Source organism: Scophthalmus maximus, chromosome 4 (assembly GCF_022379125.1).
Source record: "Scophthalmus maximus strain ysfricsl-2021 chromosome 4, ASM2237912v1, whole genome shotgun sequence".
Classification (NCBI taxonomy): domain Eukaryota; kingdom Metazoa; phylum Chordata; class Actinopteri; order Pleuronectiformes; family Scophthalmidae; genus Scophthalmus; species Scophthalmus maximus.
Genome location: NC_061518.1, coordinates 28,610,266 through 28,626,072, shown reverse-complemented (window position 1 = coordinate 28,626,072; position 15,807 = coordinate 28,610,266). Strand labels below are relative to the sequence as shown.

At 40.0% G+C, this 15,807-nt stretch overlaps 1 protein-coding gene across 3 annotated transcripts in view; it reads right to left on the bottom strand.

Moving 5' to 3' along the window:
- The window catches only part of sh3gl3a (SH3-domain GRB2-like 3a), a 45,229-nt gene extending 29,640 nt beyond the window's left edge, over nucleotides 1-15,589 (bottom strand). For all 3 annotated transcript variants that reach the window (XM_035628549.2, XM_035628550.2, XM_035628551.2), the window contains exon 1: nucleotides 15,411-15,589. In XM_035628549.2, coding sequence (XP_035484442.1) covers nucleotides 15,411-15,455 — 45 coding nt within the window. In that variant the 5' untranslated portion in view covers nucleotides 15,456-15,589. The remainder of the gene's footprint in view (nucleotides 1-15,410) is intronic.
- Between the last annotated feature and the right edge of the window lie 218 nt (nucleotides 15,590-15,807).

The window sequence follows — 15,807 nt, the reverse complement described above, 5'->3', positions numbered from 1 at the left end:
ATGCATGGAGCTAGGGGTGGGCGGTAACTCGAATATATTTGTATGATGTATCATGGCTGATGTACATGAGATGTATTAAATGCATAGAGGGAGACAGAGCAGGGAAAATAGGTTACAGCTACACACACACACACACACACACACACACAAACACACGTAATGTGACTGTTATAGTTGTGCAGAGTGGTTTGTCACAGCCTGGACCTCTGGTGCCTTGTACATTACGCTATTTATGTTTTACCATTTTTTAAAAGACCATGTGTCAAAAAGTGCACTCATTTATGTTGTTTGGAAATGTCGTTCTCTGGGTTTCTTGTTAAATGCACTTTATTTTTGCTTTGAGCTCTTCGAATACTGTTTTGTTAAATTGAATTTGGTTGTGATTTCCCCCTTTTAAATTGTCCCGATCGAAACCTTTAATGAATATAATTAAGATTAAAGAATGTTTTAATACAGACATAGGTTGCAGGGACTACTAGAATCATCATACCGGGGTGATAGTATGCATCAACGGGTTAAATTGTGCATTTATGAAGTGCTTTAGAGGAGATTTAAAATATATATCGCGGTATATATCATGTATAGCGATATAACGATATTATAGCGATATTATTCATAGGCCATATCACCCAGCCCTACATGGAGCTATCGATTTTGTTTCCTATAAAACAGATGAATAGTGCACTCACTTATAAATTGATAGTTAAATTGCCAAACTTTCATGGAAATAACAACATCTGGCAGTCTATGTAGGACATGTAGTGACTAAACTCAAAGCCTGTAAGTATAGTGTAAGCCAGTATATAAGCCTAGAAATTAAAATAAAACAACAAAATTCAAAGATGACAAAAAAACACTGATTATAAACATGGCTGAACAACACAGGAAATAAAATGAATATGACATGTTTTGGAGGGCTGAAACATATCAAGTGCATGAGCATATAAGTAAATAAAAATTGGCATACTACTGTCTGTCATGTCACAGTCTCATCCTGTCCCCACAGCTATATAGGAAATTGGCACGCTGATCTTTCAGATGCACAAATTTATCAATCTCAGCTTTATCGAAATCAGGGATGTCATGCGTCAGTCCCTTAAAATCGACAGCATTGCTAATGCATTTAATCTGTCCTGTGACATGGTATTTCATGGTATCGCTACAGTATTAGACACAGCAGATGCTGTGTTGCTGCTGGTTAGCAATGCACTGCGGACTAACTCAAGAAAATGGTAGAGGTAGAGCAGTGGGGTAGCACCAATGAGCCTCTATCAGCTCTGATTGCAGTTCCTATCTTTGACCACCAGGTGATATAATAAATCTGCCAGCCACAGTGGGGCGCTGAGGTCTCCTGCCCAAATATTGCGCGACACTATAAATTAAGACTTACCTTTCAAAAATCGAAAAATGTTGACTTGCTGACAGAAGAGGCAGCGATATAATCAATGTGTAATGTTTTAACGTGGAAAAATAGTTTACGAGGAGAAACTTTGTTCCCATATGGTAAAAAAGTATCTGACAGTCATTTCTGCCATTCCAGTTGAAGTGACAGAAAATAATTTGTGAATAGACTTTCAACCATTTACAGTGCTTTACCTTACAGGATATAGTCACCCATTCAATTTAGTGTCACAAAAATGTTTCCTTTATGAACAGTTGCACTGATGCAAAAACAAGATACAAGTCAGTAATAATCAAAAAATTCATGTTCAAAAATGTAACCAATACAAGCACAGGTCATTTCAAACTGATAGCCCTTCTGGCCCTGTCACAGTGCAAGTATTGTGTATACAGTGTAAAATGCAGAGAATAGTGTTGCCAGGTGAAGGAGAGTTGTAGGGACCAAGTGGGTCAGAGCCTGGTTAAAATTAGCAGGCAGAGAGTGTAGAAATGAGCTCTCCCAGGCTGGCTACAAATGAGGATAGTGTACTGAGAGGAATAAACCCGAAGGTCCCACTGTTCATTCTTTACAGATGTGCTTCAAAAAATGTCTGGTCCATCAAGCCATTTTTTGTTTTTTCTCAGTTAACTCTTGTTCCATTTCACTGAGTGAGATCAGGAGATTTATCTAATTTCTGTGTTCCGCTAGTCAGGAACAGAGAGCACAGAAATGCCACTTAAAACATAAACTCATTGTTTTAACATTTTTTTAAAGCCCCAGTGTGTAATTTTCTACTTTTCTGGCGGCATATGGTGGTGAAGTTGCAAACCGCAACCAACTGAGCATCGGACAGGGGACAATTTATGGTGGTGCACCGCTGATTCCATTTCCGCAGTGCTGGAAATTTGACGCGAATGCGTCGTATTCTGGACCGTTTTCTGCAACCGTATTTAATGCTGCATTCCATTATACGGGAACATCCGGGTCCCCCTAATGTAACTATATTAAACTCATTCAAAGTTGACAAAAAAACATTTGTTCTTTGTTACAAGTGATTATACATATATGAACACAGAATTATGGACAATATGTTCAATTCCTGTGAATACGGGCTTCTAAATATTAAACACTGTAGCTTTAATGTCCTGGTTAAACAAGCAGATAAAGGGCATTATGGCTAGCTGTTTCCACCAATGTAAAACTATGAAAGCCTCTTTGTAACACTTCACAATATAATTTAATGTTATTGTAGCATCTTTCACAATATTTTTTGTTTGCAGAGAAATTAGACAATCAAAGAGATCATTTATGCAGTCAAGGGGCCCTATCTCACACCCATAACCACTAAGCCAAAACCACAGGGATGCAGTGTCAGCACGTCTCTTAAGGTGTCGACAAGTGATGTTTACAAATGGTGCTCGCAGTAAACAAAACCGACAGCTAATGGACGGAGAGGAGATATTCGCCAATTTTTACAAAACGTGTATTGCTTTAGATTCGCTTACTGCACCTTTAATATGTAGTAATTTATCAAATTTATTGAGGGCCCTATGTTAAACCCCGTGCAAAGTGGTGCCAAGCCAGATGCAAATGTCTTTAATAGGTTTAGACCAACTCTGTTGACAGTTTGCTGTCCAGCACCAACGTAGTTTAAATAACCAATACTCTTCATCCACCTGAGCTTCCATTGGCGTGTTGTTCTTAAAACCAGGTATGTTCAGATACATTGTTAGTGCATTATGGGAATTATGGCAGTGGAAAGTGATTCTAAGTGTTCCCTCTTAATACCTGGCAAATCTGCCATTATAGTAGCATTCTGCCAAGATGCTAGCCCACCTTGCTTTCTAAGGGATGTTACATTTAAGACATCCACCCACAGTACAACCCAATCTAACCGTTCAAATACAGCCCTATATGTGGCTTTCCACCTATTCATGTCCTTTAGTTAAACCCATTAAAGGAGGCAGAGGGTAAAAGAAAAGTATGCAGTCTTATAAGTCTTTCATATGACTGAAATCATCTCAACTTGCAAGAATTTGAATGGTTTTTGAATGGGTTTTTTTAGAAGAAAATGTCACCTTGTAACATATTCAAATGCACTGTATACATTAAGAAGATTTGCGTTGACCCGGCGTTGAGGGAGAAAGGGGGAAAGCAGCAGTGCTCACTGAGACAATGACATGCTCCAGGGCGAAACGCACTGGTACAAGCTGCAGCAGCAGGTGACAGCTGGGGCAGCAAATGGCTGCTGTTGGCCCTGTTTTTAATCAACTGCTCAATATATAATCACTGTAAGTAAAACAGTTCCAATCAGCAGGGTCTTTGGCATGAAGCCGCCATGCTCATTGTCTGGATGGTAGCTTTTCTTTTAAGTCACAGATCAGAGGCGCCACCAGCATGGTGCATTCATCACAATCATTTCTTTATGTGACTTTGTTGATAGATCTGTGTTTTTCTTCACCCTTCACTCTGATCACAGGTCTCAGGTCCAACCCAAACCCAGAGCTGGGGGGAGCAGAAGGGATTCATGTCAGCAGCCCCAAAATAACACTATAACGTGAAGAACCGTTACAAAGAAGCTTCCATACTTTACTAGGGTTTCTGTGGCGTAATATTTTTAAGGATAATTCAAATGTATTTTAACTCAGTTCTTATTTTCAAAGGTTTGGCCATCATTTCAAATAATGGTCAAGTTAATTTCCCATTATTTGCAACACCACTCCCTGCATATCAACTATGGGTTAACAACTATCTCAGAATTGCAGGTCTATCAGCCTTCAGATATGTCAGAATAAAGCATTGTGACAGCGTTAGGAACAGTTCTCTTCTGTATCCAAACAGTATTGAGGATGATGTTTTTTCCAGCCTTTCCAAAATAGTAAAACTTTGGGAAAATAAGTAAAATTTGTTTTCATCTGCTTAAGTAATCTGTGAATGTTAGCATTCCTGTCTAAATACCTACAGTGGTCGCCTAGCATTATTTTCGAGACTGAGGGGTATCATTCAATTTCCTTATTCCATATTTGTAAAGTTAAAGATTACATTAGAAAAAGGACATTCCGGACAGGTGCATCATGGTCAGGCTGACGCTAGCAGCTGCATCCTACTCTGCTGCAGCAATCTCAGTCAAACATAGCATTATCCTGAGATAGCATTACTGTTGCATTACATACGAAATCCTCCTCCTCACCTATAAATCTCCCGATAGCTTGCCCCCCAGTACCTACTAGACCTTCTCCATCCCTATACCCCAAACCGGAATCTGAGGTCCACGGTCAAGGGTCTGCTCTCCAACCCCCAGACCAGACTGCGGACTTTCGGGGACAGAGCCTTCTGCGTTGTTGCCCCCACCCACTGGAACTCCATCCCCTCAGAGAAGGGAAAATGCACCTCTCTTTGGGCATTTCCAAAAAACTCCTAAAAATCCACCTGTTCACCAAGGCCTACAATCCCTCATGACCTTTGTGTCCTTGTGTGTGTGTGTGTGTGTGTCTTTTCCCTGCTCTCTGTCCCTCTCTGTGTGTGCACCTGCATTTAATACATCTCATGTACATCAGCCGTGATACATCATACAAATATATTCAAGATACCGCCCACCCCTAGCTCCATGCATTTTCTCAGTTCTAAAGTTCCTCACAAAACATTTTAACACATGAAAAACTACTGTCATTTTGATTCCCTCTACTGTGTCTTAGACCCACGACTTGGGGAAAAAATGTGAGGATAGAAGTCAAGGAATCAATCACATTTTAAAAAGTGTTTTCCTCTAACCCATCGTCTGAATGATGATGATGATGAAGGTACAGCAGGATCAGCTGTTAGTCTGCAGGTGTAAAGAGCTTTGTTTGCATTGGGGATCTTGTTTGCACATCTAATGATACTGTGATGTTCTGTCCAGATAATAAGATCTTCTGCCAGTGCAGCTGTGTAGTAATTGGGGTCGTTGTCTTCTGATTCATGTGTTTAGGTTTCAGTTTGCAGGAAGGAAGAGGCAGCGGTCTTTGTAGCAGATACTGTTTTATTTGTGTTCCCTTTTAGGCCAGTCAGGCAGATGTACTGTAAACCATAGACCACTGCTCTTTCAGGTAACTAAAGCTGCTGTAGTTGCAGGAGACTCATCTGGATCCCCTCCATAGGGAAGGGATTTCCACCCAGCAGAAAACTTGTCCGGTCCAAACACAACCGATTATCTGATAATGGGCGGGGTAAACCACGACGCGGAGAGAAGAGACTTTTGTAAACAACCAAGGCTGCCGCTAATGAACAAGCATTTGACCAAAAGTACCTGATATTGTTGTAAATTCCCCTTTATTATGAGTCATGATGTCATTATTTACTCAGGGACCTTTTTGGCAGCCCGTGTAGCGCAGCTTTGGGTCCTGACCTTTGTTTACATTTTACGGGTATGTTTATACATGTTACAAAGCGGCTGTAGCTCTCATTATTACGGGGTATATACGTTCGTGAAGAAAGTGAGTATTGTGTGTTGTGATGCATTTCACGGGTATTTCTGTGAGATATATATTGTGTGAGACCTCTGTTATGCCCCGTCATCATCACAGACATTTCCTCTATGCTGTAGTCTGTTGACATTTAGCATCGCTCGACAGATGTCACATGATTTGTTGCTATCCAATTAAGGCCGGAGGCATTTTGCTCTGCGTACGTTGGTAACGCCTCTTGGAAATCGAAAATGAAGCCGAGAGGTCCCGGATTAATACACATTTGAGTATTAGTCTGACTACGCCAGGCTAGCAAAAGCAGCATGGTAGCATTGCTACATCCACATCCAACAACAGCATATCAGCTGATATTGATTTTTTCTTTTGTACTAAAGAAACTAACAAATTATGTAAAGGCAACAGATAATCCATCGGGGTCAGCCCTATGTTCCCACAGCCCAATGTTCCCACAGCCCTATGTTCCCATATTTCTAGGACATTTTCAAAATTAGGGGTTAGGGTTAGGGCTACTGGATAATAGGTTGGGTGTAATTGGCTATCAAATTGCGAGAAAGGGGGATAAAATCTGATAAAAATTCATGAAAAAGGAAATGTGGGCCTAATTTTGGAAAAAAATCTTAGAAATGTGGGAACTGTGGGAACATAGGGCCTAATTTTGAAAAAAAATCTTAGAAATGTGGGAAAATAGGGCTGTGGGAACATAGGGCCTAATTTTCAGTGAAAAAAAATTCTTAGAAATGTGGGAACTGTGGGAACATAGGGCCTAATTTTGAAAAAAATCTTAGAAATGTGGGAAAATAGGGCTGTGGGAACATAGGGCCTAATTTTCAGTGAAAAAAAATTCTTAGAAATGTGGGAACATAGGGCTGTGGGAACATAGGCACGCTCCCAATCCATCTACACCTGGTATTAAAATGTATTTCAGATGTGTATATTCAGATGTGATCCAACCAGCCAAACTACATCCTGAGATGATCAGGGACACATTGTGAACACATTGAACACAAGTATAAATACAATTGTTTTGTCAATCCATACATAACTATAATCACAAATAATAATCACATGCTACTGTTCCAAACCAGCAAGGCAGCAGCAGCTTGGCAGCTAGATGCCATTAGCCAGTAAACACAGGAAGCGTGTATACTGGCTAAAAAATCACATCACTGTCGTGGTGTTTGTCCAGATTCAACGTGCGTCCCGACCTGCAGCTAATAAACGACCCGCATTCACTGCACTTTGCTTGTCGTCGTCAGACTTGTAACTGTTCACCCCAGTGTGTTTCACTCTGTTGGTTGGATGTTAGCATGCACACTAAATCCTAGCTCATTTCAAAACACAGGCACCGGTACATTGATGCGTGACGTCGACAGGCAGGTCCTGGCAGATGAATAAAAACCTCCTATCAGGTCGTCACGTCCTTACAGAACCGATAAGAAAAACCGAAACTCAACTTTGTCTCACAGATACCTGGTGACACTACTCCGTCCTAACTGTTTCTCTCCCTGCTTCTCCTCGGGGGCATGTCGCCCAAATATTCTACAGCGCTGCGTCGTGTCAAAATAAAAGCCTTCGTCGCAGAGTCGTGTAATTGCAACATTTAATACAATTCTGAAGCAGCGGCGCCAATATTTTTGCAAAATGAATTTATAGGAAAGCAATGCTGCTGAGAGAAATGTTATCTAAAAGTGTTGACAGTCTGTCAACTGCCCCTGCAACACAGAGTAGAGGAGAGGATTGTAGCAGCGGGCCTACCTGTCAACAAACACAACGGCGATTATCAAGGTCAATAGAAATGCCCGATTTCATTTTCATGTATCGTACGATAAGTTGATCATGTAATTATTGCGACAGGTCTAATTTCAGCATATGAACATTTTGACTTATTTAGGTGTGCCATATTGTTTGCAGACATGTTGCTGCACCTGCACTTGCTCTGCCGCTCCATGTTTTATTTTTTACTGTCTGCATTTTTCTTCTTTTCTTTGAGTTTAACATCACATTAGAAGGTTTGTAGGATTATTATACTCAATTAAATAATTAATTAACTTTGTTGTTGAAAAAAAAACAAAAAATGTACAAACATTAACTGCAGTATGTCCTACTATGTCTCCGCCATGTATAATCTGTAATAGAAAAATGTTCTATATACTGTGTTACATATACTTTATACTGTGTGACTCGTAGTTCTATAATACATGACCTTTGCTGTTGAAGTCGGCTCCCAGTCAGTTATAGTTTGACAAAAGGCCACAAAAGCATCTATTTCACGCCACTGATCGTCCTTGGCCTTGCACAAGGAGATGCGTGGGGAAGAGAACATCACTTGAAAAAAAGTACGTTGTTGAGGAAATGAGGAGATGGAAACTGCGCATCTGTGAGTTTCCCAGAACAAAGTAGAGCACATCAGGGAGTCAGTTCTGTTCTGAAAGAACAATGTTTCAAAGTCAGGGTCACGTCCAAGAGACGCATGCGCAGTACAGTGCAGACAATCTGGTAGCATGAAGTCAGCTGATGAATGCACTCGAGATTTAGCTTCATCAACCATTTTCTGTCCTACTGTCATAGGAATGTCCCATTTGTAGGCAAGAGAGAGTCACCTGAGGACTCGTGAAACTTGGTGTCAGAATTGGGATCGCTTGAGGGTCCGTCGGGGCTCCGAGGACGTCGGTGAACGACCACCAGAATCAGCATCCGATTCTGCCTCTACCTCATCTAAAGAACATTTCTGAGGAGAGACGTCTGACGTTCGAGGAAGGACCGATCGGCCTCACAGCGATCCTAGACCAACAGATTATCTTCAAAACCGGTGAGAAGTTTAAATTCTGATTCAATTTAAAACAAAACAAATTCATTTTTCGGCTGACTCTTTTTGGACCAAATATTGAAACTTAAAAATTATAGACCGTCTTATCTCAACTGGGGGACTAGGAAAATAAGGGTGGCTGTGTGATACGATTGAATTTGTCCTCACTACTATATGTGACAGATGGAACCACACAGCAAAGTCCTTTGACCCGATAATATAATCCAGGAAAACAAGGGTGGTTGTGAAATAACTATACAGCAAAGTCCTTTGACCCGCATATGTATGTGAACAACACAGACTCAGAAGCGAGTTTACCAAACCTCCTGCTCCTCATCCCTGTTTGTAACTAGCAGCTTGAGGATGCATTAGCCACTTTCAGCATAACACAAATAATCCATCTTTGTTTGTGACCAATGTAATTACAATTTAATGGCAAAAGATGTGCAGATATGTTTTATAGACTAACAGCTGCAAACTAAAAGATAAGTCAGATTAGTTTGATAAGTTAGCTGAAAGAGTCCAAGTTATACACCAGCATTGAAATTGTACCACAAAGTTTTACTGAAAACCGGTCCCACCTGTAGACTGTATATGAAAAATGAACGTATTCACCGGGTCCTGTTGTGCTAGAATCACCAGCAGAGATCAACTCCACTGGTGATTTCGTCATTTTCTATAGAAGTCAATGAGAAAATGACTCTTTACTTCTCACTTCATTTAAAACATCGGTAAACATTTTCCAGAGTATTTTATGGACTCCATTGCTAGTTTGCAGTCTTCTTCAATACAGCATGATTTTTTTTTACATTTTGTAAATTGTGGTCTCATTTAGAGGAAAATAAACGATAAAACACCAACATAAACCACCAGTCAAAAACGCTGTATTCAGCGTGTTTGACAGCTGGTAGAAATTTGCTTGAATATGATGTGTAGCACAATACAAATGTAAAGTCTCCGACGTCCTTTGATAAAAATAAAAAGAAGCCTATATAAATCAATTTTTTCCACTTCAAAACAGTGAAACCACCAGGAGAAGCTGGTATAATGTGTCACTATCAATGAAATCCTCCATAAGGAAAATTTGATTATGTATATTGTGCATCAGGCTCTCATTTTGTACCACCAACAGAAGCTGATCCATGTCACCGTGAAGCCACACATAATGAGAATGAGCTGCTGAAATGTTAATGCTGAAGAGCTGCCTACCAGACCATCAGGCGCTTGTGGTTCGGTCATTAAAGATGGATGAATTCAGGTTTGCATACATGTGACGGCACACCCTGACATGAGGCTGCTCTGACTTTAGCTAAGACTGTTCCACTGAGAGGGAGTTTGGATTTGAACCAGTTTAGAATGCTGCTTAACTAGCAATATGCTTTAAACAAAAGCTTGTCAAAAAGGACTGCAGCGGTAGTGTCACGGCTGGGCTGTGACACTGGTGGGATGCAACACCCCCCAACCTCTTTCCTGTGTGTATGTGTTCTGTGGATGTGTATGTGTGATCTCACAATCAGCAGCCACGCTGATTAACAGTGAAACACTTGCTCTAGACCAGGGGTGTAAAACCAGTCCAGCATAAGGAGCCCGAAAAAAATCCCCCCACTTTTGCAAAGAGCTAAATGTAATTTCCAATAAGTCTCCTTGTGTAGATTCTTTGTAGGGTTCAGTGTTCCACGTAGGACTTTGTGAGACAATGGTTGGTAATGTCAGACACTGTACGGGGGTCCGAGGGTGCATGCCCCCTGAAAGAAAATATTGTACATTTCAAAGTTAAATCCATCAATCTGGTGAACTTTGTTATTCACGTGTGTACGTGAGCGCATATACAAGGTGAGGGAGCACTGCGCCGCACAGGAACAAACAAATAGCCGTTCTCCACCCCGGCTACAGACAGACTTCAAACCACTAGCAACATAAAATGCTACAATAACCCACAACGCAACGATCAGAAAAATACCGTAATCACGCTTATACTTCCTCCATTAAAAATTTAAAAACTCTTATTAGAGTCATTACGATATTCGCTTTCTCCAGAGCGGTGCTGAACTTTCAGGACAGTTTTTGGATGGGAAATTCTAGTTGACAGATTTCCATCGTAGTGACGGAAAACTCAAAGAGTATCGTTTACTTTTTGTGGTATCGGTATCGACTATGAAAATTGCGGTATACCTTGAAACTGGAAACCAGCACATGCCTAGCACAGAATAAGCACACTGCAAATTCATTAATCAACTTAGGTAGTAATTATCAAGGGTTGCAACTGCATTTCATATTATTTATTAATCTTTTTAAAAGCCTACATAATAAACCTGCTGAAATCAACTTAGATTAAAAACATTTTAAACCATGGTACCACAACCTCACCCAACTATAAATCTGTCATGGCCTTAAACTTACAATAACTAACTACATTCAAACTTCTTAGTGGTTTAAAGATTTATCTGAAGCTGTCAACACCTAAACTGTTGATGTCTCCTCATTGGGCAACTGGAAGTGTTTATAACTCTACCACTACGTCAGGAGTATTAGTCATAAAACTCCACAGACAGCAGGTTCCACCTATATAAATGAATGTGAACTTTGCACATTACACCACGCAGTGGATAAGAAAGCAACAACAGTGCTGTTATCACGTCCCACATAAAGGCAGGACAGCACTCAGCTTGGTATCCTGCATGTATCCCCATAATGTCAGTGACTTATTTCTGATGACTTTGTATCTTGAAGCAAAATCCAATTTAAATGTTAAGTGTTAAAGAATTTATCATTTAAGGTTCTCAGATAATTTATAAAAAAAAAATCTGCTGGATCAGGGACATTCATGTATCTGGTCTTAGCCCTGGTGACAGTCCAACATCCACTTCAGGAAGCAGGTGAACTACCAAACAATATTTTGACACAGTAGATGACATACACCCCATATTCTAGAAATGTATCTTTTGTTTGTTTTGTTTTTGTTTTTTACAGAGATGACAAGTCTGATTAATAAAGTCACAGGCTGATATACTTTCTCACCTTGTTTCCAGTAGCAGAAAACCACTGTGGGTGATGTGAATGAATAACAAGCTCTGCATTGTTTTACAGAATTGGCTTTGACTGCTCAGGACTGCATTATTCAGAACCGTGAGATCAAACAGGTAGAAACTACTGTATGTGTAATGAGTGAAAAGAGGTGAGAGTTGACGCACAACTCCATGTTATCTCATGAAACAGGCAATGAAAGACAAACCGCGTGTCTACTTTAATATGCAATTACACTGATCGAAGCTTGAAGGGATCCCAGACCAACACAACAATAGTGCGCAGCAGACAAAACACACAAAAAATAATAATTTCACAAGTAATCAGATAAATGATGACATTAATTTTGCTTCAAATTGAACAAGTCTTTTGCTGACGACCCAGGGAGTTGCACTGTCTACTGTGAAGTTTTTTGCAGAGTGATCATTGGGATTCCTCTATTAAAATCCTAATACACTAGTCTAAGGTTTGCTCTTTGAAAGCCTATGTCCATGATAGACAATGGAACTGAATTCCGACCGACCAACCAACCAACCGGGTCAGTGACAAAAAGGCTTGATAAAACATTCAAAAATCTTGCTTTTGGATAAATTGGTACCATACATTGACATATGAAGGGGCCATTGAAAGGACAGACTAATTAGAATTGACATTTCAAAAAAATATTTGAAAATATGATCCTTTTTCCCCTATAGACATCAAGTAAATCTTTGTGACATCGATATTTGCATGATATAAGTAAGCCTAGTTACCTCTACCTTTGACTTTTAGGGGGCAGCCCTACACAAACACTACATAATAGACCTTTTAAGTTATTATAAGAAGTGTAAAAATGTCTCTAATCATTATAAAACTATGGGGGAACTTATAATTAGTAGATATTTAATGCGAAACACTAATGATGATATCATGTCATATGAAATTACATTTTTACCAAAGTAAGACTGAATGCAAGTAATGTCAAAATGTTATTACACTGCATAAGGGGTTAACCTTGTATGATCATATTTGTGTGAAAAATCCTGGTTCTGACAACCAGTTAAACCACCTGGCCATGCTGCTTCTGATGTTTTTAATCGTTACAAAATATGTCTTTTGAAGCTGCTGTTCATGTTTAATAGCAACAATCACAGTTAAACCATTAAATTCTGCTATTTATACACAAAAAAAAACATGTCACTGATGTGAAGCAAACTGATGCCACCTCATCATTGAAAGGTTGTGTCTAAAACATGGTTACCGTGTTTACAGTAAGTGCATAAGAATTAAATGGAGGGTAAGGGTTATTGTCTCAAGAAGCGCTCATCCTAAAAACTTCAGTCAATACAGGGTTGAAGTTGACCAGATGAACAGCAGTCGAGAAAATCAAGATACACACAGGACAGACAGACCAACTAGACAGACAGACAGAGATATCTGGATTTATTAGTAGGATGTAGCCCATAGGACAGGTCTAGGTAAATCTTTTCCATTTATATAGAGCTTTTCTAGACTTATCGACCACCCAAAGCACTTTACAGTACAAGTCACATTCACCTATTCACACATTCATACAGCGCTGCAATTTACCACAGATCATTCATTCATACACTGCTGTTACAGCCGTCTGGGGCAAATTTTAGGGGTTAAGTGTCTTGCTCAATGTCACTCGGGCTGGACCTGCAGGCTTAATGGATGACCCTCTCTACCTCCTGAGCCACAGCTGCCCTTGTGTACTGGTCTTCATGAGGGTGCCAGTGTAACTGAAAGTGCAAAACTGAATAACTGTAGTATAAATAATACATAAATTATTCTATGTTTTCACTGGCCAGAGCTTCTTAAAGGTGACTACACTCAGTGTTGGGAGTTGAGACTCATCAGGACAGGAAAAACTTCCACAGGACCAGTGTAAAAAAACATAAAACAAAGATATTTATTCCAGTTTGTAACATCTTGAGTTCTTACAGAGCTTTTCAAATCAAGTCTTCCTTATCAGAAAGGTGTACTACGGTAAGATCAGCCTCAACTGAACTTATTAACTTCAAAGCCATGTAGAGAGCTATTGCTCTAAAAGCAACAGTAACATGCTTACCTATTCAAACTGAAACTTAAAGTTAGTGTGTAATATTAGAAGAACATATTCACAGAAATTAAATATATTGTCCATCACTATGTGTTCATATGTATTATCACTTGCAACAAAGAAACAATGTTTTTCTTCTACTCTGAATGAGTTAAATATAGTTAGGTTGACCTGACTTCTGTGTAAATCGCCATGTTTGCTACGTCGTGTTGAATACAGTTGCACAAAACAGTGCAGAATACTTCGCATTCACGTTGAATTTTCAACGCTGCTGGAGGAATCAGCGGTGCGCCACCATAAAGTGCCCCCTGTTGGTTGCTCAGTTAGTTGTGATTTGCAACTTTACCACCATGTGCTGCCAGAAAATTACAAAAATTACACACTGGGGCTTTAAATATTGCTGCCTTTAACAAATATTGTTTTTTTAAAGGGGCAGTTAGCGATTTGTTAGAAAGCTTGACTCTCTCGTTGTTAATGTTGTGATTTTAATGCAATGACTGAGCATCGAACCTGCTGCCCAAGTCCCTGAATCATTGCATCATCAGCTAACACATCTCTGAAGGTGTCGGGGAGTGATGCTTACAAACTGCGCACGCAGTATTGTGAGGTGCGGTCTGCACCATTTGTGTTGTTTTTTTACGATTTACAGAGCCAGGACTGTGCCGACTACACACAGGAAATATTCACAGATTTTCAATCTTAGTTTTAAGATTAAACAGTGAGCACAAACTCTGTGTTTGATGAAGATGACTCTGTTAGTGTTTCAGATTGTCCCTACAAACCTTTAAGTTTCAGTGTGTCGGAGCCATGATTAGTTTGACGTAGCCTTCAATAGACCAGACTACAGAAGGCAGCTGCGTTATGTTTGATTGTTATGTAACGATTGTTATGTAACGATCCCACAACAAAGCAGGGGAACAAACACACGGATGATGGGACATCTGCACATAACATATGCCGCTATGCTCACTAGCTTGTCAGTCTCAATACCTACTGCCAGGGCCGGCCCAAGGCATGAGTGAACTAAGTGGCTAATGTCACTACATGCATGATACGGCCAGAGTCAGACAGACAGTTGATGGAAAAGTCAGTATCGTGTAAAGTTAAAGATAAAGGCAATCTCACAAAAAATAGATGAATGACTAGTTTCAATCTTTTACCATAAACATTCACCGGCTAGACAGTCGTTAAACAAGCCTTCGGTTCAGTAGAGGTATTCACATTATGCTTATAGGACCCCATATAGGTTAGGACTGGCTCTGCCCAATACCACAGATACATGTTGAGTTTCTGAAAAGGTGTATTTTACTATTTACTATAGTACTATACGAGAACCAGGAAGACCTTCGACGTCAATAGCAGCGCCGAAAGATCCACGCGAGTTCAGTGTGTGATCAGCCCTCTCGAGTCATGTCAAGCCGTGAACAAGTGTTCATATAATGTGCGAGACTACATTGATTTTTCAGATATTTCAACGTAGTCTGGGGTGACGCTGTCTCCACGCAACAGGAACTTGTCAGGATGGTAAAAGTAACGTTTCCCGGAAGACGCCAAACGCCTCGAAGCGGTATCTGCATCGGTCCACCACAGAAAAATGTTAGAATTTAAAGTTTTATTATTCCTATTACCTGATTCCGATCACCGTTACATGAGCAATAGGAAGTCTCTCCATACCTGACTGGCTTTGTGGAACTGTTTCTTCAGCCCGGCCACAGACATCGTGTTTCGTTTTTCACGTCTGGAGGAAACGTTCCCGTAAAAACGCTGACTGAACTGGGAATAAAGACGCGAAGTGCCAGCCGAATCCACAACACCGCACTCATCAGTTAAGACTGCAGCGGCAACGAGACCGGAAGGGGTTTTATTGTCTTTAAAAATAAAAGTGCCTAATCAAACATTGCAATTTGGCAAAACTCCGCCTTTTCACATTGTTCGTAGTACGACGGAGTTTTAGGGCCACATTAAGGAAATAATATAAAAGTGAGACTTCGAGAATAAAGTCTTAATTTTAGTAAAGTCGTAATATTATAAGAATAAAGTTGTGATTTTACAACAAAAATTTACATTTTAT